The sequence below is a fragment of the Macaca thibetana genome, chromosome 8 (genome assembly GCF_024542745.1).
Source record: "Macaca thibetana thibetana isolate TM-01 chromosome 8, ASM2454274v1, whole genome shotgun sequence".
In the NCBI taxonomy this organism is placed as follows: domain Eukaryota; kingdom Metazoa; phylum Chordata; class Mammalia; order Primates; family Cercopithecidae; genus Macaca; species Macaca thibetana.
The window spans coordinates 76475081-76499413 of NC_065585.1; the positions used below are offsets into that span (position 1 = coordinate 76475081).

At 38.1% G+C, this 24333-nt stretch overlaps 1 protein-coding gene across 1 annotated transcript in view; it reads right to left on the reverse strand.

Annotated features, from left to right (window-relative positions):
• Nucleotides 1–24333, reverse strand: part of PREX2 (phosphatidylinositol-3,4,5-trisphosphate dependent Rac exchange factor 2) — a 283120-nt gene that overhangs the window by 31167 nt on the left and 227620 nt on the right. Inside the window, exons 36-37 of the mRNA XM_050802148.1 lie at nt 18320–18386; nt 17888–18078 (exon numbers count right to left, since the gene is read on the reverse strand). Of these exons, the coding sequence (XP_050658105.1) occupies nt 17888–18078; nt 18320–18386 (258 nt within the window). The remainder of the gene's footprint in view (nt 1–17887; nt 18079–18319; nt 18387–24333) is intronic.

Genomic DNA, 24333 nt, shown 5'->3' on the forward strand with positions numbered 1-24333 from the left:
CCTGATGAACATCGATACAAAAATCCTCGATAAAATACTGGCAAGCTGAATCCAGCAGCACATCAGAAAGCTTATCCAACATGATCAAGTGGACTTCATCCCTGGGATACAAGGCTGGTTCAACATATGCAAATCAATAAACGTAATCCAGCATATAAACAGAAGCAAAGACAAAAACCACACGATTATCTCAATAGATGCAGAAAAGAACATCGACAAAATTCAACAGCCCTTCATGCTGAAAACTCTCAATAAACTAGGTATTGATGGGAAGTATCTCAAAACAATAAGAGCTATTTATGAGAAACCTACAGCTAATATCATACTGAATGGGCAAAAACTAGAAGCATTCCCTTTGAAAACTGGCACAAGACAGGGACGCCCTCTCTCACCACTCCTATTCAACATAGTGTGGAGGTTCTGGCCAGGGCAATCAGGCAAGAGAAAGAAATAAAGGTATTAAATTAGGGAAAGAGGAAGTCAAATTGTCCCTGTTTGCAGACGATATGATTGTATATTTAGAAAACCCCATCATCTAAACCCAAAATCTCCTTAAGCTGATAAGCAACTTCAGCGAAGTCTAGGATACAAAATCAATGTGCAAAAATCACAAGCAATCCTAAACACCAACAATAGACAAATAGAGAGCCAAATCATGAGTGAACTCCCATTCACAATTGCTTCAAAGAGAATAAAATACCTAGGAAACCAACTTACAAGGGATGTGAAGGACCTCTTCAAGGAGAACTACAAACCACTGTTCAATGAAATAAAAGAGGACACAAACAAATGGAAGAACATTCCATGCTCATGGATAGGAAGAATCAATATCGTGAAAATGGCCATACTGCCCAAGGTAATTTATAGATTCAATGCCATCCCCATCAAGCTACCTATGACTTTCTTCACAGAATTGGAAAAAACTACTTTAAAGTTCATATGGAACCAAAAAAGAGCCTGCATTGCCAAGACAATCCCAAGCCAAAAGAACAAAGCTGGAGGCATCATGCTACCAGACCTCAAACTATACTACAAGGCTACAGTAAACAAAACAGCATGGTACTGGTACCAAAACAGAGATACAGACCAATGGAACAGAACAGAGCCCTTGGAAATAATGCCATACATCTACAACCATGATCTTTGACAAACCTGACAAAAAAAATGAAATGGGGAAAGGATCCCCTATTTAACAACTGGTGCTGGGAAAACTGGCTAGCCATATGTAGAAAGCTGAAACTGGATCCCTTCCTTACACCTTATACAAAAATTAATTCAAGGTGGATTAAAGACTTAAATGTTAGACCTAAAACCATTAAAACTCTAGAAGAAAACCAAGGCCATACCATTCAGGCCATAGGCATGTCAAGGACTTCATGACTAAAACACCAAAAACAATGGCAACAAATGCCAAAATTGACAAATGGGATCTAATTAAACGAAAGAGCTTCTGCACAGCAAAAGAAACTACCATCAGAGTGAACAGGCAACCTACAGAATGGGAGAACATTTTTACAATCTGCTCATCTGACAAAGGGCTAATATCCAGAATCTACAAAGAACTTAAATTTACAAGAAAAAATCAAACAACCCAATCAAAAAGTGGGCAAAGGATATGAATGGACACTTCTCAAAAGAAGACATTTATGCAGACAACAGACACATGAAAAAATTCTCATAAACACTGGCCATCAGAGAAATGCAAATCAAAACTACAATGAGATACCATCTCACAGCAGTTAGAATGGTGATCATTAAAAAGTCAGGAAACAACAGGTGCTGGAGAGGATGTGGAGAAATAGGAACACTTTTACACTGTTGGTGGGACAATAAACTAGTTCAACCATTGTGGAAGACAGTGTGGCGATTCCTCAAGGATCTAGAACTAGAAACCATTTGACCCAGCCATCCCATTATTGGGCATATACCCAAAGGATTATAAATCATGCTGCTGTAAAGACACATGCACATGAATGCTTATTGCAGCACTTTTCACAATAGCAAAGACTTGGAATGTCCATCGATGATAGACAGGATTAAGAAAACGTGGCACATATATACCATGGAATACTATGCAGCCATAAAAAAGGATGTGTTCGGCCAAGGTGGGTGGATCACGAGGTCAGGAGATCGAGACCATCCTGGCTAACATGGTGAAACCCCGTCTCTACTAAAAAATACAAAAAAAAAAAAAAAATTAGTCGGGTGTGGTGGTGGGAGCCTGTAGTCCCAGCTACTTGGGAGGCAGAAGAATGGCATGAACCTGGGAGGCAGAGCTTGCAGTGAGCCATGATCACACCACTGCACTCCAACCTGTTCAACAGAGCAAGACTCTGTCTCAAAAAACAAACAAACAAACAAAAAAAAAAACCTTGCCAGAGTGGGTGTGGTCAGGATTATTGCTTTCCAAAAATCTTTGTTTAGTGATTTATGACTTATTTCATGTCTAGAGTAAGAAATGTTATAAACCTCCAAGTTATGAAATTAAAGTCATCCACCACAAGAGATTAATGCATGTGTGCAGTTCAGTGTGTTAATGTATCCACTACAGCACATTTCATGCCTATTAATTTCATATTTTATACTATCTCTCAAATGTCTCCTCTCTAGCTGCACTAATATCATCTCCTGCCTAGACTGGTGCAACCTCACTCTAACCTTTCCTGTCTGGCCTCTTCTCATTGGTCTTCCTCCATAGTGAAGGCGACCTTTTTAAAATGCAGATATAAATACAAACACAGGAATGGCTTCCCATTTCTTCACATGAAATACAAGATCTTCACAATATGGTCCCTGGTTTTCCTCACTTCTATTCCATACTTAAATGATTGTATAGTTTTCTGTAATCATCAACTATCATAGTTCCCATGTTTGTCTGATCTCATATGCCCTAGTTGAAGTCACACACAATATCTCTTACCCCACTATCTCACACTCATCTGGAAGGTGTAGGGATTAAGAATATGGGCAAGACAGATAATTTCCTGAGTTGGAGCCTGGCTTTGCTAATAACTATGTGACCTTGAGCAAGTTACTGAAGCTCCTCAAACTTGGTATCCTCCTCTGTAAACTGAATTTAATAATAATATACAACACAGTGTTGTTTTCAAGATTATATGAAATAATTCATGTCTAATACTTCGTATGAAGTATAGCATGTCATTTATTCTCAACAAATGTTCAAAATTTTTATTACTATTACCACCACCACCACCACCACTAGGCTGGACTGGTATCTATATTGACTGTAGCTTTTCTAGACCCTAGCATACTTCCTAGGATGCAGTAAGCATTCAATACATACTTATTTTAAAAATTACATGATTTCCTAATGTGTGCCAATGATATTATATTCATTCCCCTAAAAGACTAGATTTATTTATGTATACTCTGTGTTTGCCATGTATTTGCTCGAGAAGTGTTCACTTATTAAATATATTCTGGGAAGTGATAAATGCATTATGGAGACAATAAACAGTAGCAAAAAGAAATCACAGATTCTCTTACAGCTTCTAAATGGGATATGATTCTTCTTTCATAATCAGTGCCTTGCATTTCCCTTTCTCTGGATTTTAACGATTGCTCCTACCACATCTGCTGGTTAACAACTCTGTTTGAATTATGGTAATACTATATATATATATATATATATATATATAAAAAATAGCATACTGATTAGTCTTATAGTAACTATATTATTAATTATTATATCTTCAAAATTCTCCATTTATTTGTCAGTATTTTCCTAAGTCAGAAGAACACTTTTGAAACCTTGACTATTCAAGAGAATTGTCAAAATGACAAGTTATACATTCTTCCTCTCCATTGTAGTTTGAAAAGTATGTATCCTCTCCTTCGGGTCACTTAAAACCCAATCCTTGGACTATCTTTTCCTGTTTTCATTTTCATGATTAAAAAGAACTGACACTACGTAGTATGGCTGTCTGGCTTCCCAATGTGGCTCCACTGGCAAGACATTAGACTCTAAGAGCAGTGAGGGCAGGCATCCTGGGGTCTCCCGGGCTGGTGCAGCAAAGTGCTTGACACATAGCAGTGCTCCATAGTTTTTTTCTTGCTCAACAAATAAATAGATGAACAAATAGATGAATAAATGTCTAATTCTTTTTAAATCCTAAACATCTGTCTTCTGCCATATGCTCTTGGGTTTTGATACCAGGAAATAAAACTCTATCCTTGAATTCAAGGGTAGCTCTAAAAACAAGCTCGAATAGGACCCAACACATGTGTATTCTATTTCTTACCGATCAGAAGAGATAACTTTTGTATTTTTCATACTCCTCCCTATCATTCTCTGGTGACCCATTACTGTGATTTTTAATAGCTCTTACAGGGGTTATCCTATTTTTAGTAGGTACAATCTCATTTAAAACAGATGTGCTTCATATTTCTAGCTCTGCAATGAGAAGACGGATTCGCTATCAGAAACACAGATTTAGACTGAACATTCTGAGTAGTCAGGAATGCTAGAACCTGTACTAGCTGTTTTCACATACACTGCTCTTTTAATCCTCGTTATCTTTGTGAGAAAGAAATCATTATTCCCATTTCACTAATAAGTCCCTGAGAGACGAGGTGATGTAATCACTCACTCCCTTGCACAGCGAGTAAACAACAGGATTCAAAACCCATTTTTGGATTCAAAATCTAGGGCCCTTTCTACTGTACCAAATTCGAATCACGTAGATTAATATATTTAGAGAATTCCAGCTCCCAACATCCATAATTCAACAATCACAAGCTTGGGCTCAGCATTTATATTTTAAATGCATTGTTTTGGTAGAGATCAATTCAGGCGGTCCAAATTACTTCACTGTGAATGTAGACTTCATCATACTAAAATGAGTTCATGATTAAAAAGAAACTAGATTTGAAGCATGCTAAGTAAGCATATCGATTGTAAAGTGATCAAGTAGTAAAAATAAATTGAAGGGAGAATGTGTTCCTTCTTGACTAAAGATTTGCATTTTTCTATATAAAATGCACTGTTCTGTGTAAAGTGTGTTCATTCCTGTAATGATCGCATTTATTCTGGCTTCTAATTACTTTTATAGAGCACCACTGTGAAAAGTCTATTGACAACTAGAATGAAGCACCTGATTGAAGAAACTAATTCTCTAGGGTTGTGCAGTTATAGTTTCCCTGATCCCTTTCATTACCTTCCATGGAGGAAGAATTGTACACCTGAGGACTAACGCAGTCTGTTAAATACTGATCAATCCCCATGTGGCTGCTATGGTTCTACATAGGCAGAGTCTCTGCAGAATACATACGGAAAGGCCTGCAGCTGACCTATTGATCTTCCCAACTTATTCACCCTGAGCAAGGCTTTGGTGACAAGCAAAAGTCTTGAGAAAATTGCTACAAGTCAGTGGGAATGTGAAAAACCCAACTTGCTATTATTTTCCTGTAGGACAGAAGCAGCTTTTAAATGAAACACATAAATACTTTTATGTGGAGGAAAAAAAGGACAAATAGACTATTTGTTTCAGCAACAAGTTCTCTTATCCTGCACACACACACACACACACACACACACACACACATATATATATATATATATATAAAATATTAAATATTGATACTCTTTTTTTAGAAAACTTTGAATGACAGGATAACAACTGCAATTCAAAAGCCAGTACTTAGGCAAATTTTTAGTATAATTTATAGAAATGACCTCCCAATATTTATTGATACGTTCAATATTATTGATCATTTGACTCTTGTCAAAAGGACAGCCCTGGTGAAATTTTCCTGTGACCATACTGGGTTTCTGTGATTCATGGCCCGAGAGCTGGAAGACAAGGGTTTCTGAGTAGCTGAAAAGAAAGCAGAAGGAAAGCAGGCAGAAAGTAGCCCTGTGGAAAACAACTGAACAGAATGCAGCAGAGATGGGCAACAGCTGGGGTAAGATCTGATCCTGGCCGCAGACGCAGAACTTGATCGAATACTCCACTCACTCCATCTATCTTAAGGCAAAAAAGCAATGGAGTTGAAGGGATGCATTTTCAGGGCTGCACAGGGAATTAGCCATGAAATTCTCATTAAAGATAATGGGACTTTCTATTACCACTTTCAATACATTCTCTGAAAGTTCTCAGCATTTATCTTTAAACTAAGCTTAAAAATCAACTGCCAAGCAAAAACATTTCACATCCCTCATTACTTTCTATTCAAGCCCATTAAGGTATGTTTTTCTTTGACACAGATTCCTTGTGGAGGTTAGTATAGAGGTGACTGGGGACCTTCCGGGGTTGGGTAATGAGCATTTAGGCACTTGGAGAGGTATTTGCTATGCCAGGAATGTATATGACTATGAAACAGCAGTGTGTTAGGACCTTAAATACTGCAGCCAGCAGGTTTGGATCCTGCTCCACATTTTAGATTCTTCAGCCTGGATTTAACTCACCAAGTTATTTCATTTCTATTTTGGTGGGTGGGGCAGGCGGAATTTAACTGAATAGATTGGGTGTCTATCCCAGCTACCTGAAGTTCCTCAGCATTCTCATTCGCTCTCTAGATCTCAAATTTGACTTTTGTCTTTACTCCTCATAGGTTCTCTGACGACAAAAATACTTTAAAGAGGTGTCTAGTATGTGGTTTTTATCCATATCTCCAGGTCTTTGACACTGGACCATAATTGTTTTCTCTTTGGCCTGTTTATCTGAGACACTGAACAGAACTTTGTGCATTTGACACCTTTGAGTGGATCCTTCTGTTTTACCCTGAGGCACCTCCTCATCAGGGTGCACAGAGGACGGGGATGTGAGGCATCAGGGAATATTAATACTCTATATGTGCTGCCTGGGGATCTTTCTTCTTTTCTCAACTTATATAGTTGGCAGCTGATTATTCTTTCATGCCTGCTCCTGGAATACCTGCTCCTAATACCCAAAGTGTGTCCCCTAAAAATTCTTCGTAATGTTTTAAACCCAGCTCAAATATATCTCTGAAAGCCTTCTCTGCCATGATCCCCCTTTCTCTCTCTGTACTAATCACCTCCACATTTGTTTTTCCATAACCGCCTGATGCCTGTCCTTGTCACATGTGAACCCATCAAAGGACATCTAAAATTCAACATGGAACAGTGTAACAGATTAATTCAATACCCTCTCCACAATTCCCTCAAAGATGAATGCATATTTTCTTTCTGTAGAAGCCCCCTATCCTGATTTATTTCCAAGCTGGTCAGTCAGAGTCATCGATGCTCCTGTGTGATGGCTGAGTCGGGGTGTCGACTTGGCTGGATTCAGATACCCAGACAGCTGGTAAAGCACTGATTCTTTTCAATGCTACAGTAGGCACTGAGCCCCTTCTTCTGCTGAGAGGCAAAACCATGTAGTGTGGCATCTGATTAGAATGATTGAGCTGTCCCAGAGGTGTCTGTGAGGGTGTTTCTGCAGGAGACTGGCATATGGGTCCATGGACTGAGTGGGCAAGAGTCACCCTCAATGTGAGTGGGCACCATGATGTTGGCTGTGGACCCACATGGAACAAAAAGGAAGAGGAAGGGTAAATTTTATGCTTTCTCTCCTGGAGCAGGGATGCCCCTCTTTTCCTTCCTTTAGACATCAGAACTCCTGGTTCTCCAGGACTCACACCAGTGGGCACCCAGAAATGCGACCGGTAGTTGGACCAGGAGTTTCACAGCGTGGGCCTCCTTGGTTCTCAGGCCTTCTGACTTGCACTGAACCACACTACTGGCTTCCCTGGTTCTCCAGCTTGCAGACAGCCTACCTGGGACTTTTCAGCCCCCACAGTGCAGTGAACCAAATCCCCTAGTAAGTCCCTTCTCATCTCTCTCTGTTCTATCACTTCTGTTCCTTTGCACAACTGTGACTGAACATTCTCCCTCTTCCCTATTCTCTATTTCTCACCAATCACCGAGTCCTGTTGACTGCCATTTAATACCTTTCACATCTAGCCTTTCCCTTCTAACCTCTGAGCCCATGCTTCAGTGCTAGGCCTCATCTTATCTTGCTGTAATACTATAAAATCCTGCTGTCTCCCTGCCTCCAGCCTTGTCCCATTACAGACCATGATAGTAATTCTTATTTTTTGTTGATATTTAAAAAAATATCTAATCATGTTATTCTTTAGCTGAAAACCCATCATTGGCTTCCTAAGGCCTCCAGGAGAGAGTCACAAATCCTTCACCCAGCAGCCAGAGCCTTCCACTCTCCAATCCTGTCCAGTCACTACCCTCTCCTCTCAGCACTGCTTCGCTCTCACTTGACCACCCAGCAAGAGCACAGGATTTCCTGTGAACTCCAGCTACGTAGTTACTGCACATCTCTGCATTGTCTTTTCACATTATTCCTTTGTGCTGAAGGATGGAGAACCCATCCTTCTCCACTTCCATTGCCTGGTGAGTGCTGGTCATGCTTTAAAAATAGGTGTTACCTGGCTGGGCACAGTGGCTCACCCCTGTAATCCCAGCACTTTGGGAGGCCGAGGTGGGTGGATCACGAGATCAGGAGTTCAAGACCAGCCTGCCAAGATGGTGGAACCCCGTCTCTACTAAAAATACAAAAATCAGCCAGGCGTGGTGGCGGGCACCTGTAATCCCAGCTACTCAGGAGGCTGAGGCAGAGAATTACATGAACCCAGGAGGCGGAGGTTGCAGTGAGCTGAGATCGTGCCACTGCACTCCAGGCTGGGTGACAGAGCGAGGCTCCAGCTTAAAAAAAAAAAAAAAAAAAAAAAAAAGGTGTTATCTCACTCCCTTCCTGGGTATTTAAATCTCACCCCTCTATACTCTTCCTGAATATGTTAGAAGACCTGGTGCCAGTTTACGATTAACATCACAAAGGCAGGAATGCTGCTTCCTTCCTGCAAGCCTATGATGGTTAATACTGAATGTCAACTTGATTGGACTGAAGGATGCAAAGTATTATTCCTGGGTGTGTCTGTGAGGGTGCTGCCAAAGGAGATTAACATTTGAGTCAGTGGATTGGGAAGGGCAGACCCACCCTCAATCTGGGTGGGCACCATCCAATCAGCTGCCAGCACAGCCAGAATAAAAGCAGGCAGAAGAATGTGGAGAGATTAGACTGGCTTAGCCTCCCAGCCTACATCTTTCTCTCATGCTGGATGCTTCCTACCTTCAATCATTGGACTCCAAGTTCTTCAGCTTTGGGACTTGGTCTGGCTTCCTTGCTCCTCAGCTTGCAGATGACCTATTGTGGGAACTCACAGTCGTGTGAGTCAATACTCCTTAATAAACTCCCCTTTATATACACATCTACCCTATCAGTTCTGTCCCTCTAGAGAACCCTAATACAAACATCTTCCATACTACCTGCTCTCCTGCTCTCTTAACATGCAGAAAAAAGAGAATCATTTACATTGGTGAGATACTCATATTTCTTCCCTCCTCTGGAAGATGGAAAATTTTTCTTACGTCACTAATTAGAGTAGTTATAAAATCCCTAACCTTGGAGATCTCAGTAATACATTCTAGAAAATGACTGGAATTTTATTCCATTTATAATATAATTTGGTAGATTTAGGAAAGACAATAACTTCAGTTTATCTGAAACAAATACAAAGAACCATGCTCTGTTTAATCGTTTTTGAAGTAGATTCTGTATTTATTCCTGTATCTATGCAAATAAAATGTAGTAATGTAAATACTTACATTTTATTAATATGCTCAAATAGTACAATTAGGTTTGGCAGACACAGATGAAATATAACTAATACTTGAGTATACATATGTTTGACATATTAGGACCTAGGCTTTTCCTCTCCTTTTATATGTACCAAAAGCAAGGCCTGTTTGGTCAATATCATACGATTCCTAGATGTCAGAACTAGAAACCATTGCAGTAAGATGTCACCCTCTCATACACTGTTTTATTAATCCTTGCTCACCATACATCTAATTTTAAGAAAATAATGTACATTTTAAAATGATTTAAAATACTAATTTATTAAGATACCTATTAAGCAAAAAAGAGACAGTGATATCACATGCAAATATGACCACCTTTTTAAGGATAAAGAAGTTTTATTATAGAAAATGGGAAAAAGTAATACAATGAAACCTTTTCATATTTACAATATTTAATTTCTTCCTATAATTTTAACAATTTACCTGTATAATTTATCTGGTTGACTAAATTAGAATAAATGTTAATGTTTATTTGCCTATTTTACAATTCAGTAAAATTTCAAATTCTGTACTTATTTATAATGAAGGGAACATCTGAGAGTAATTAAGATTTATCTTTATGAAAAGACAGTGGTACAAATTTATCATGAGTAGGATATATTTTGTCTTTCTGCCAGGCCCCTGTTATTGCAGTATTTTCTTTTTTCCCTTCCAAAGGGAAATTAAAGCATATATTTTATAACTTCTTTTGGGGACTACATAATATCCTTGGGTCATAAGCTAGAAAAAATATTTCTTCTGATCTATTTAGCCATCTTTCCAGTGATATAAAATTCAAGTGTCTCCTCTAATCTTGTTACTGGATCTTTCAAAACTTTTTTGCACAAAAAGTAAATAAATACATTTGAAACCTTTATTTGCTTATTGAAGTTATTTTTTCTGTCCCATACATAGAATCTAACCTACATACAGAAATCATTAGAGTAAACCTATTCCTTCTACTTAATACGTCTTCATTGCACAGTAGAGAAAAGATGCAGCTTCATCGTCTGCCCTATGGGAACTCTTTGATTACCTAAGACAGGTTACCTTGAATGCTCTACTTTTAAAAGACTCTGCATTACCTAATCTGGGCCTATTTGTCAATTTGTCCTTTGATGTCAGGGTAATGACAGAATAAAGTATTACAAAGAAGGAGTCCTTTAAAAGTTCCAACAAAAGTGGGCTTTTAAATTGTTAATTGATAGTTACCTGAATAAGATTTTTTCCATTGCTTATATGAACTGAGAGTAATCATACTGTTCATCTTCATTTGAAATAATAACTGTTCCATTAACCATATTGGTAATACAAATTTCTTGTTAGTTGTTTTTATATTTTCCCTTATAAATTTCGCTTTTTTAACAAAGGCTTATAATCATATTTTGGGTTCTGTGTTCTAGTTAGAAGACAGTTTACATTAGCCTCTGTCGGTGGGAGAAGTCTCAGTAGAATCTTGGTAATTCAACCCCAATCTGCAGCATTGTTTAATGTGAAATATACCTCAATTTCTAAATCATCAACTAATAAGTGCATTTTGGGGAAAACACTTTACATATGTTAAAGCTAACTTCTACTACATATTCAAGTAGCCTAACACTGGATTACATGGATAGTAGCTAGCTTGATGGTCATAATTACTATGTGTTTTATCAATGATAATGGGCTGCTCTTGCCAGACCTTCTCTCACACCTGTGTGGGGCTCTGCACATAGGATATTTATGATGCCACCTGGAACTGGGTGCTGGTGACAACCCCCACTCCCACCCCATGCCAATGCAGCAAGGCCTTCTTGATGGTGCCACTAACAACCCCCACTGGATGATGGACCACAGCATATGCTAGTTAAAAATCCAGGACCCTGTTTCCTGGAAGAGATTCACCCTCATAACAAAGCATGAAGACAAAAGTTAACTCATATATACAGATCTCCAGTGTTTTGATTGGAAGACAGCATACACTATTCAGAGCATAAGGCCTGCACTCAAGTCACCCACCTTCCCACATGGCCAGACCAAGACCCTGACACCACTGATAATCTATTATTTAAAAATATAGAGTGAAGAGAATATGAAGACAAAAACTCTCTGGAACAAGTCATTACAGGGGAAAACTGTGATTCCAGGTTTCTCACCCTCACTGGAAATTTCTTACACATATCCTTTATTCTTTCAGGTAGACTCTGCAAATTTCTACTCATTTGTTCCTACTGGCTAAGGAGGCAGAAATGAATGTGGAGGGAGGAAAATGGTATTTTTGGTTTTGGACTCAGTAAGAATCATGCTTCGGGCTTTACAACGTTTGCTGTATACTGATTTATATTAGTTAAAGAAAAACAGTTGGCTATTAAGCAGGGTGGAAATAAAGAACCAAAACAAATTAAAACACTACATTGAATGGAAGGATGCTGCAATAAGAAATAAAAGAAATTTAGAAATCCCAGTAGCAAGCTTTTTGATTGCCTGCCACAATAACTGGCATGGGTACAAAAGCAAATTTGAAACGCCACAGTGCTGACTCAATATCTTAAAAAGATTCAATTTGGCAAAAAATAACTCTGCCTACAAAGCAGGTATATAAATATAAATAGCACAAGTCTTAGTAGAGAAAGAAATTCAAAAGATATCAAATACTTTTATTTGTTCATCAAAAAAGGACAAATTAAATAACAATGGAAATTTAATTGTGCATCTAGTAAAGAAGTACAATATATAAATGGATTCTAATACCTTCTGCAGACACAGCAAGGGTGAAAGTGCCTCACAACTATCTATTCCACTGGTATATTATACATGATGACAACTCTTTTGGGAATTTGAACAATATATTAACCAAGAAGGTTTAAACTCTTTGACATAGTGATTTTACCTGAGCAATATTTTTGTTTGGCTTTTCTCTTTTAGATTAATGGAAAATAAAACTGAAATTTGAACAGCAACATAAAGAAAGATGCCACTCTGTAGTTTATTATATACAATTGAGAAAGAAATCACTAAACTAGTAGTTTAGTTAATTGTGGTAAAAAACTGGTTGACATATTATGCAGCAAATAAAAATGAGACTAAGAAAGTCTATGTGCTCATTTTAAATATATATATGTAGCATATATATATAGCATTATATATGTAGCATATAGATGTAGCATTATATATCATATGTCATATATATATGCGCTACAAGTATAAGACAGATTATTAAACTATATGCTCTGGTCCAAATGTGTCCTTCCAAATTCATATGTTGAAACTTGATCACCAATGTGATAATATTAAGATGCGGGGCCTTTAGAAGGTTGTGTTAGTCCGTTCTCACACTGCTATGAGGAAATACCTAAGACTGGGTGATTTATGAAAGAAAGAGGTTTAATTGACTCACAGTTCTACATTGCTGGGGAGGCCTTAGAAAACTTACAATCATGGCAGGAGGCAAAAGAGAAGCAGGCACCTTTTGCATAAGGAGGCAGAACAAAGTCAGTGCAAGCAGGGGAAATGCCAGATACTTATAAAACCATCAGCTCTCATGAGAACTCACTCACTATTATGAGAACGGCATTGGGGAAACTGCCCCCATCATCCAGTTACCTCCACCTGGCCCTGCCCTTGACACATGGGGATTATAATTTGAGATGAGATTTGGGTGGGGACACAGGGCCAAACCACGTCAGAGGTGATTTAGTCATGAGAGTGGGGGTCTTGTGAATGGATTAACACCCTTATAAAAGAGGTTCAGGGAGCTCTTCCCTCCCTTTTGCTCTTCTGTAATGTGAGAATATAGGGTTCAAGGTACCATCCTGGAAGCAGAAACCAGGACTCTCACCAGACACCGAATCTGCCAGTGCTTTGATCTTGAACTTCCCTGTCTCCAGAACTATGAGAAAATACATTTCTGCTCTTTATAAATGACTCAGTGTGTTAGTCCATTCTTGCACTGCTATAAAGAAATACCTGAGTCTGGGTAATTTATAAAGAAAAGAGCTTTAATTGGCATATAGTTCTGTAGGCTGCATGGGAAACAGCAGTTTCTGCCTCTGGGGAGGCCTTAGGAAATTTACAGTCATGGTGGAAGGTGAAGGGGAAGTAGGCACCTCTTACATGGCTAGAGCAGGAGGAAGAGAGATTGGGGGAGAGGTGCCATACATCTTTAAACAAGCAGATCTCATGTAAACTGGGGATGGTGCCAAATCATTCATGGAGGGATCCATCCCCACGATCCAATCACCTCCCACCAGGCCCCACCTTCAACATTGGGGTTCACATTTCAACATGAGATTTGGGTGGGGATACAGATCTAAACTCTATCACTCAGTATCATGCATTTTCTTATAGCAGCACAAATAAACTAAGACACTATATATAAAAATGAAACTATGTTCAGATGTGTGTTGTTTGATAGAAGTTACTAGAGGTAATGCAAAATGAAAAAGGATGACAGAATAGAATTTTTTCTATATATTTAACTACCTTTTAATCGTATTTAAATTAATTAAAAGGCAAAAATCTGATCAACTCAAAAGAGTCCAGCCTGCTCCTCTGCCACTATTTAATAGCAATGATGACATTAAACATAAGCAAATGGTTGAACAGCATATGGACAAGAAAGTCCATCAGGAGACTTGTCATTCACACACAGAGTACTCTACAAAAGATAATTTACTGAAAACAAAACCAGGCTAAATGCTTTGGGAAGATTTTAATAATTCATCCTGAATTCTATTCCTACTAATCTCATATTCACTATTGTATGTAGCTCTGCCATCTGATTCAGATTGGCATGAAAACATCTAGACACTAATGCTAATTAAATCTGCCTTTTCATTCTGAAAAACCACATTCTTCCCATTAATATCAAACACATGCAATATAATTCGATAGTTTTAAAAAACATTTTAGATCCTCTTTCTGTCCAGTGAAATCAGAAAAGGCAGGAAATTGACTATCTAAGGTGGATACCATATTGTTGACTTTTTTCATCTTGATTTTAAAAGTAAATGATAAAAATGGCTTGTGTAATATTTATTCTGATTCACGCTGTGAATTTCTCCCCTCTGTTAGAACCTGAGGGTAAACCTCCATGTTTAATGTTGCGTGCAGGTGTGGATCTGCTTGGATTCCTCTCTAGCTGTCTAAATTAGAATTACTAAAGAATTATTTTAGGAACAGCCTTCTGTTGGCTTTTGGATCCTAATATAAATTAGCACATATCTTATCATCATGAAAAATCTAAGCATAGTCTTCACTGAAAAATTAAAGACTATTTTATATTCCCCATTTTATTCTGCATAATGGAAAAATAAAACTATACAATTTTCAAATAGTTTTGACCTTAAATTCACCCCCTGTTATGGGGCATTGGTGCCCACAGCTTGGTAAATATCTCGTGAAGTGAATTAACGAAAGCTGTATTTATTTTGAATTGTAGAAATCAAGAAAGTAAAAGTATTTTAAAATGTCAATGTTCCTTGTGATTCTAACACACTAATCAATGCATCTAGTAAGTATAAAATAGCTGTGGAACATCAATCTATTTCCCTTACACAACACCAGTCTAATTCTAAAATTGCTCGTGAAACATCTGAGACAGTAATTTGGACAACTTAGTCATGGTCTCTAGGGTTAAATGGCAGATTTAACTGAATTACCTTTCAGTATATTAATGTGGAGTTAAGAGTAGGTGCTTATAGTTCCAAAGTCTGAAGTACCCCTTTGGTTCCAGTGTATCCAGACCTCTTATACACCAGGGTAAGAGAAGAGAAGAGCACAAGTACTTAAGGCAATGACGCTTTGTTGAGGCCACAATGGACTCCTTGTTGTTGCTTGAACACATGGTGCACTTTCCCACTTGAGGACACTAAAGCTGCTGCTCCCTATGGTCTCAATGCTCTTTCTCTGAGATATCTGCATGACTCACTCCTTTGTTTTTATTTTTTTGTTTTTTTGTTTTGTTTTTTTTTTTTTTCTTTTTTTTTTTTTTTTTTTTTTTTTTGAGACACAGTCTAACTCTGTTACCCAAGCTGGAGTGCAGTGATGTGATCTCCACTCACTGTAACCACCACCTCCCAGATTGAAACAATTCTTCTGCCTCAGCCTCCTGAGTAGCTGGGATTACAGGTACTTACCACCATGCCTGGCTAATTTTTGTATTTTTTTTAGTAGAGAGGGGGTTTCACCATGTTGACCAGTTTGCTCTTGAACTCCTGACCTCAAGTGATCTGCCCACCTGAGCCTCCCAAAGTGCATGAGCCACTGCACCCGACCACTCCTTCATTTTATACCAGTGTCTTATGAAATCCCCCATCGCAAATCTCCCCATCTGATTCAGGTTGGCATTAAAATATCTAGATATTAATGCTAATTTAATCTGCCTGTCTTTTCCCCACCCTATCTTCCTTTATTCACTTGAATTCTGTTCTTTTTGGATTTATTCCACCTACCACATTACATATTTATTCGTTTACTTTATCAACAATTTCCCCCCAATGCAGTACATACTATATGAAAGTAGGGACTTTATTTTCTCAATGCTGTGTCCGCAGCAACTAGAACAGTGCTGGCACATGATTGGTGCTCAATGCATATTTGTTGAATGAATGAATAATGAATGAATGAATAGAAACAGACCATATGAACATAAGTTTATCAGAAGGAAGATATTATTTCTTTGCTAGCAAAAATCTTTCAAATCTTTGATCCATTCAGATAGAGATGATATTTTCAATTAAGATTTTAAAAAGCTTGCAAGAGACAGCAAAGTACACAGCAATGAAAATTAAAGTGAAAAATACTGCATATTTTGCCAACCACAAAAATTTAATGTTCTTTTTAGAGAAATACTCTTGCCATTTTTCATAAGCACATTCATGCTGCATAGGGCCTGAAAACTAGAATGTGGCCATCTCAAGTCAAAATGGATTTTCCCAGATGGCGAAGCTGCTGCCTTCAATGACCTTTCTTTCTTTTCTGCCTCTATAACCTGATCCATGAAAACCCAATTCAAACATCACTTTCTCCATGAAGAGTTCCCATGTCTAACCATCTCAAAGATCTATTCTCCCTCTGAATCCTACTCTTTAGCTGCAACTTTCCTACATTTATGTTTTCTTGTTCTTGAGTTGTGTGTGTTGTACGCGTGTGTATTTTTATCATTATGTTATTGTATGTTAACATTTTTTTGAAATTTTTTTGCTTGCTCTTCAAGTTTTATGTCTCTGACATGAACACTTTATATTACACAGCCAATAGCACTGATTGCAATCCTTTGCATGGATTCAGTGCCAAGTAAATTTGAGTATGTAAACACCATCCTCAAAATCAAACCGACCTAATGTAGGTGACGGTTGATGGGTGTAGCAAACCACCATGGCACATGTATACCTATGTAACAAAACTGCATATTCTCATGTACCCCAGAACTTAAAGTATGATAAAAATATATAAATAGAAGAAGAGACTGTCTCATGACAGACTAGTTCCCTACTTAGATTAAAACAAGGACTAAAATTCTGTCCTATTATTTCCATTTACTTGATTCTATTTCCTTGTGGCAATGGAGAGGCGACAGCATATGATTATGAAGAGGGACTTGACTCAGGGATTCCCACTCACACTTTGAGTCTAAGTCTGATGTATTTATATGCCTATCTTGGCTGCCCCAGACAGACCACAGTTGCCTAAGATAAACCACCTGAAAAGAACCCATCAAATATTTCCCTTTACATTTTCTGGAATAGCACATTGTGTGAGCTCCTGGACCACAACTTTGCCAGGAGTTAGAAAGCAGTTGCAACTCCAAGCAGCATCTAGCTCACAACACTTGGGGTGTAGGGATTGGAACCACTGAATAGTGGACTGTCTATCAAAGGCAGTGAGAAAACCAGTTTTGTGAGCTAGTTGAGTCAGCTCCTACTAAACAAATTCCTCTAGTGAATAAAATGAATGTGCATTTTTACCTAAAATGCAAGTATGTTAATATAAATGCAAGTATGATAAGATTTTGGGCCACAATGATATAAACGTGGGATTGCCTTCATGTGTATGACTAAATAGTCACTGAAAATACAAGAATTAAAACCAGAAAACATCCAAAATCTTATTCCAAATACACCCGAGTCTTTCGAATGTTTCCAGTTTTAATTTTGTGAAGCGAAAATGTCAACAAAAACCATCAAATAAAGTGCGATCTAACGAAGAGGCAAGCAAGGCGGGAGGGTCACATACCGATGCACACCGCTGCTGCACATGAGGATGTGGCAGGCGCCTAGCCTGGTGCACAGCTCCGAGGAAACTGACAGCAGTCCAACCCCAGAGGCACTGCACGCTGTGTTTGCACAGGCAGCTGTGCGCTTGGATCTGATGAACGAGGCTACCAGTCGGTAAAGTTCATCCAAAGCGTTGAGAGGCCTCATTAGCTGCAGAAAAAAAAGTGATGAATGTCAAGTTCAGCATGTTTAGTAAAATCCTTTTAGATGGGTTAAAATTCATAGTTGGTATAGCTGTTAAAGAATAGTCTAAAACATTATTTTGTTTTGGTGGTAACGGAATTAAAGAACAAATATTTATAATTACTCATTGCTCAAGAACAGCAGAAAAATTAAATAAGGGAGATATTTAAATTAAAAAGCACCAATAAATATAATCATCTGTTTTTACCTTATCTACATAGGCAGCTTTGGATGTGGAGTTTGGTGGTGAATTTGACTTGTCCAAGTAGAATGCCCTGTAAGAATCCAAGGAATAAGTTATCATTTGTTGTTAGACAAAGCCATAACATGCATGAAGATGTTCAAGAATCACTGACTTCCTTTTAAAAACAAGTGAATAAACAAAAGCATTGAACATTAGAAGGTTGGGGTTGCACAAATGTCAACCATTTAAAAGAGATGGTTAAAATTCCATTTAAAAAAGATGTTTAAAGTTACCACGGGGTCTATTACAGATTGTGCGGCCTTGGAGAGATCACTTGTCTGTGCTCAGATTTCTCGTTTGTAATTTTAGGAAAGCATTAGCTTCTACTTCACAAGACTGCCAAAATCAAATAAGTTAATGCAGACAAAATATGCAGAACAGTGCACAGCACAGAATAAGTGCTTATTAATATTTATAATGATCAATATTATTAAAAAGTTGAAATATATTTTTGTGACTATTGAAGAACATTATCCAATTTTCATTTATTGTGAGAAAGATTATGAAACAAACGCTTATAAAAACCTAACTTTAAACAGAACACTGAGACGATTCTTTCCAGCACCAAGCTATGCTCCGATTAGAAGTGAAACTCTCTCTGAGGGTTCAGTGGCTCTTTTTTGTTACTAGGATATAATATGGTAATGATTATTTCAACACACAAAGTGGAATCCTAGTGGCCTAATACACTTTGCGCAAAAAAACAAAGGACACACTGCAAAGGATATTATCATCTCTTTTTAATGGCTGTATAGTATTCCATGCCATTTTGTGTATTAAAATAGCCATTTTAATACCCAAAGTGGAATCCTAGTGGCCTGCAATAATTACAGCAATTTCCAAAGAATTCTTGCTGTGTTTGCTTGGCTTGTGGCTCAATACTAAACAAGAATTTTAAGGGAATGATCTATGAAGATAAAATAGTTACATTTTATTTGACTTAGTATTTTTTTTTTTTTTTTTTTTTTAGTGGTGGTAAAATGTATACAGTAAAACACAAAATTTAGCATTTAACCATTCTTTTAATTTAGTTTATTTTTAGATTCATGTTTTTTACATGGATATATTACATAATGATGGGATTTGGGCTTCTACTGTGCCCATCATTCAAATAGTGACCACTCTACCCAATAGGCAAGTTTTCAACCCTCAACTCCTTCCCAACCTCTCCACAAGTGGGAAGAGGTTGGGAAGGCGGTTGTGAAAAGGGTCTATTGCTTCCATCTCTGTGTAAGTGGGAACATACGGTAGTTAATTTTCTGTTTCTGAGTTATTTCAGTTAGGATAATGCCTCCAGCTCCATCCTCATGTTGCTACAGGGGACATAATCTCAGTGTTTTTTATAGCTGCATATTATGCCATTTTAAAATTCTCAAGTGTACAGTTCAATGTCATTAAATACATTCAAATTAACCATCTAGTATCTAGTGTCTATTTTTGATGAGGTGACAAATTTCACATTTCTAGAACGTGACATTTTAATGTTGGTAGAACAAAATAAGTCCCATGATATTAGAGTGAGTTGTCATATTAGATATTCAAATAAAATCTGATTATATTGCTGTTTCAGAGCATCTGCAGGACTTCAAAGTGTTGGTAAATTATTATCAAATTCACACTATAATTGGGCAAAATCAGTGAGGGACAACTCTACACCCTGTGTGGGTTTTTTGAGTCCCACTGAACATATGTGTTCACACCCACACAGAGTGATATTCCCATTACTAGCAATAGTGTTTTGTCTTTTAAAAATAAAGTAACATGGATTAGTCAAGCTCTACACTTTAACTTACGAATGCTTTAGCTCTAAAGACTAACTTCCAAAATGACAATTATGCTCATCCTTATTGAGAAGCAGTTTCTTCTTGTCTAAAACACATATTAAACCCTCCTAAAAAAGTTTCGTAAACAACTCAGCATCCAAGATTGGCTGTTATTCATTATAACTCACTCTGCATTCCTAAGGCATTTCCAGGTACCATCTGCAGTTCCCTCAGCCTGAGCACATAACACTGATGGGAGTGTGGGGGCTACAGCAACCCCAGGCAGCAACCCTCTAGACTGGGTCATGGTGACATGAGCTACTGCAAAGTGGAACATCCATCAAGTGCCATGAAAATACAGCTCTATCTAGCTGAGTCAATTAGTGTCTACTAAAAGCACTAGATCGAGAGCAAAATAAGACCGAGGGGTTATTTCCATGACTAAAATCAAAGGCCTCATTTGAGACTTCATTTGAAAATTTTCAAGATTTTCCCCAGTATCTGAAAGAGAGATAATTCAAGAGGAGTGCTGTCATCATAAAAGGAAATGAGCTTGAATTTTGTGAGGTACAAAAGCATGCAATGGGGCAGGAGCTGGGGCAGAGTGAATGAGCAAGTTAGGCCACAGAGGTAGACCCCAGGACCTTACAGGTCGTGATAAGGTTTTACCCTAAGCAAGTTGGGAGCCATAGAGGTAAATGGCCATGGAACTTGCAAGATTGGACGTTTTAAATATTATTGCTATGTCCAACAATGCATGTTCTACTGAAAGGTCTGTGTGTCCTTTCATTTCAGTTGTACAGGTACTTATGTAGGATTAAACTGTGAAAACCCACTTACTCTCCATGGTTGAATGAGTATGAGCATTTTGCTCTTTTGCTTCACCTTTTAAATAAATAAAATATTACAGATACAGTGGAAGCCTCCTGTTCACCTATTCTTATTTCATTTCTGCCATAAAATGTAAACTCCCCACTAGAATGCAAGTCCTCTAGTAGCTATGGATTTATTTCTTTTTATTCATTTCTGCATTTCTAGCACCTGTAATAATATGTGGAGCACAGTACGATCTTAATAAATATTTGTAAATAAATAATAATTTGACATTTTTGTTTCTTTATGGATGACTGATATGGTTTGGTTGTGTCCCCACCCAAATCTCACCTTGAATTGTTATAATCCTCATGTGTCAAGGGTGGGACCAGGTGGAGATAATTGAATCATGGGGGCCGTTTCCCCCATACTGTTCTCGTGGTGGTAAGTCTCACGAGATCTGATGATTTTTATGTGGGAGTTCCCTTGCAAAAGTCTCTTGCCTGCCTTCATGTAAGATGTGACTTTGCTCTTTAGCCATGAATATGAGGCCTCCCCAGCCATGTGGAACTGTGAGTCCATGAAACCTTTTTCCTTTATAAATTGCCCAGTCTCAAGTATGTCTTTATTAGCAACATGAGAACAGACTAATACAATGGCATTCCTTTGGACTTTGCCAGGCTGTTTCAATATATTAAATATTCTGGGGAAAACTCATTTTAATGGTCCATTTTGTTGGCTGTCTTTCTTACTGTTAGGTCTCCTCATGCGCTTTGGAATTAGGTTTTGTAAGTTCATTTGAAGTGGGATGATTTTTAAATTATTTTTATTTAGTTTTTTTTTTTTATATAGCTTCATCCCCTCTCTCTCTCATCATCCTTCTCTTAAAAATGGTTTTGTGCCCAGGATCACACATTTGTAAGCAGTTTTATATCTGATCTGACTATGACATTGTTTTGACATCTGGATTATCACCAGTCATGTCCCTGAACTAGTGAAGGATTTGGTTTAGTTTGGTTCTGTGGTTTAGGGCCATGCCTAAAACGACTTCCTCTTCCCATCTTAAACACCAAGCTTCGCAAAAGCTCGTCTCAAGCAATAGTGACCAGCAGATTTTTCATCCTTCATTCAGAAGTGGAGTCCTGGCCGGGCGCGGTGGCTCAAGCCTGTAATCCCAGCACTTTGGGAGGCCGAGACGGGCGGATCACGAGGTCAGGAGATCGAGACCATCCTGGCTAACACGGTGAAACCCCTTCTCTACTAAAAAATACAAAAATCTAGCCAGGCGAGGTGGTGGGCGCCTGTAGTCCCAGCTACTCGGGAGGCTGAGGCAGGAGAGTGGTGTAAACCCGGGAGGCGGAGCTTGCAGTGAGCTGAGATCCGGCCACTGCACTCCAGCCTGGAGGACAGAGCGAGACTCCGTCTCAAAAAAAAAAAAAAAAAAAAAAAAAAAGAAGAAGTGGAGTCCTCTACTACCTGGTTTCAAAGTGAGGCTGGCTCTGGATTTCCACCTAGTGTACAATAACCTTCATGTCCCATTGCCCTGCAGACGCTGTCCCAGCCCCTCTGTCCACCTCCGGAGTCCAGCAGGCCAGAGGTCTCAGCGTAGCTCACAACTCATCACTTGCATTTCATTTCCATTTTTGGGCCATGGAGATAACAAACTGTTTTTGAGCCCAGCTGTGACTTTTGCATTTTCTATCCTCGTATTTTATCTAGCATTTGTTACATGCTTGGAACAGAAGCGGCATCTCAAAGCTGGAACCCACAGAAGTACCTTGATCAGATGTCCTCATGCCTTTTCTCAAGTAAACTTGGTAGAAAAAGCAATGTGGTAAGAAATAGTACACAAGTCACAGTCAAATTATTTAGCCTCTCAAAGTGTCAGTTTTCTTATTTTCAAAGTGGATATTAGAATTGTCTGACATAGCATGGTGTTGAAGATTAAATTAATGCATATGAAATGATCACTAGTGTGATAGGCATATAGGACTCATTCAATAGACAATAATAACTATTATTCAAGTACACGCAGTGGGAAGCATCTCTGGACAATTTTTAGCTATGATAAGGCATAATATTAAGGTCGAAGCCTTCCTGCTTTCTGTGGAGGTAATCTGAAATACTTTATGACACGTGTTAAGAAGTAAAAATTAAGTTAGATATTTGGAATCTATGTAATTTCATGATCAATGTAAGTAGAATTTAGGCCTAAAAAGAAAAGAATGTTTTTCAGAGTAAAGGAAAGAAGACTATCGTTTAAACGGCTTAACTGGGTGCAGCTCTTCTAAACCTTGAATTATCTGGTAAGAAAACTATTCTGTAAAAGCAGCCCATAGCTCATTAGTACCACCTAAGGGAAGCATTGCTACAGAAACAGCTGGTAGAATGGAGCACTCTCTTCTTTCTGAAAAAGGTGTTCCTTAAAAAAGAAAAAAAAAAGCTGTCATTGATTCAGCCAGTTAAGAGCTGTTTAGATCATGTTGATCTGATTCTGCTACATTCACTTAAATTGACTTGATACAAGTCTTCAACTATTCAACGGTGCAAATGTTTAAGGGAAAAAAGTAAGTTAGAGAAATAACTTTTAAAGGTTTAAAATGTAGCCCACATCAAGTGAAACTTGATGTAGGCAACAATCTGCCTTTTTAAAACTGCTATAGGCTGGGCACGGTGGCTCATACCTGTAATCCCAGCACTTTGGAAGGTCGAGGTGGGCGGATCACGAGGTCAGGAATTCAAAACCAACTTGACCAACATGGTGAAACCCCCCGTCTCTACTAAAAATACAAAAATTAGCCAGGCGTGGAGGCGAGCGCCTGTAATCCCAGCTATTCAGGAGGCTGAGGCACGAGAAATGCTTGAACCTGGGAGGCAGAAGTTGCTGTGAGCTGAGATCGCGCCACTGCACTCCAGCCTGGCAACAGAGCAAGACTCCATCTCAAAACAAAACAAAACAAAACAAAGAAACCCCCAGCTATATAGCAGAACTAAGATAGAAAACATCCAATGTTTTAAAAATTTTTTTACACTTTTTTTTAAACATTTAAAATACAGAAGACAAAGGTTTACTGAAAATGTAGAATTATATTTTGTATTGGCTCATCCAGACTTGTGTTAGTAGTTAAGATTTGTTAATCCATGATAATAAAAAGCAACAAAATATTATAAAGCATATCTATGAACGGATGAAGTCCAGAGAAATAACCAGAAAATAAAGCCACTTTGATACTCCTATGTAATATAATTAGCCAATATATTTTTAATTCAATTATTTTTTAAAATAAGAATTTATACTTGAGGCTACAACTAATTTCAGGTATTCCTCATCAGAAAAAAATTGTTCAGATATTTTACAATCATAATGTTTACAGGTATTTGTAGAACATGAGTATCTTTCAG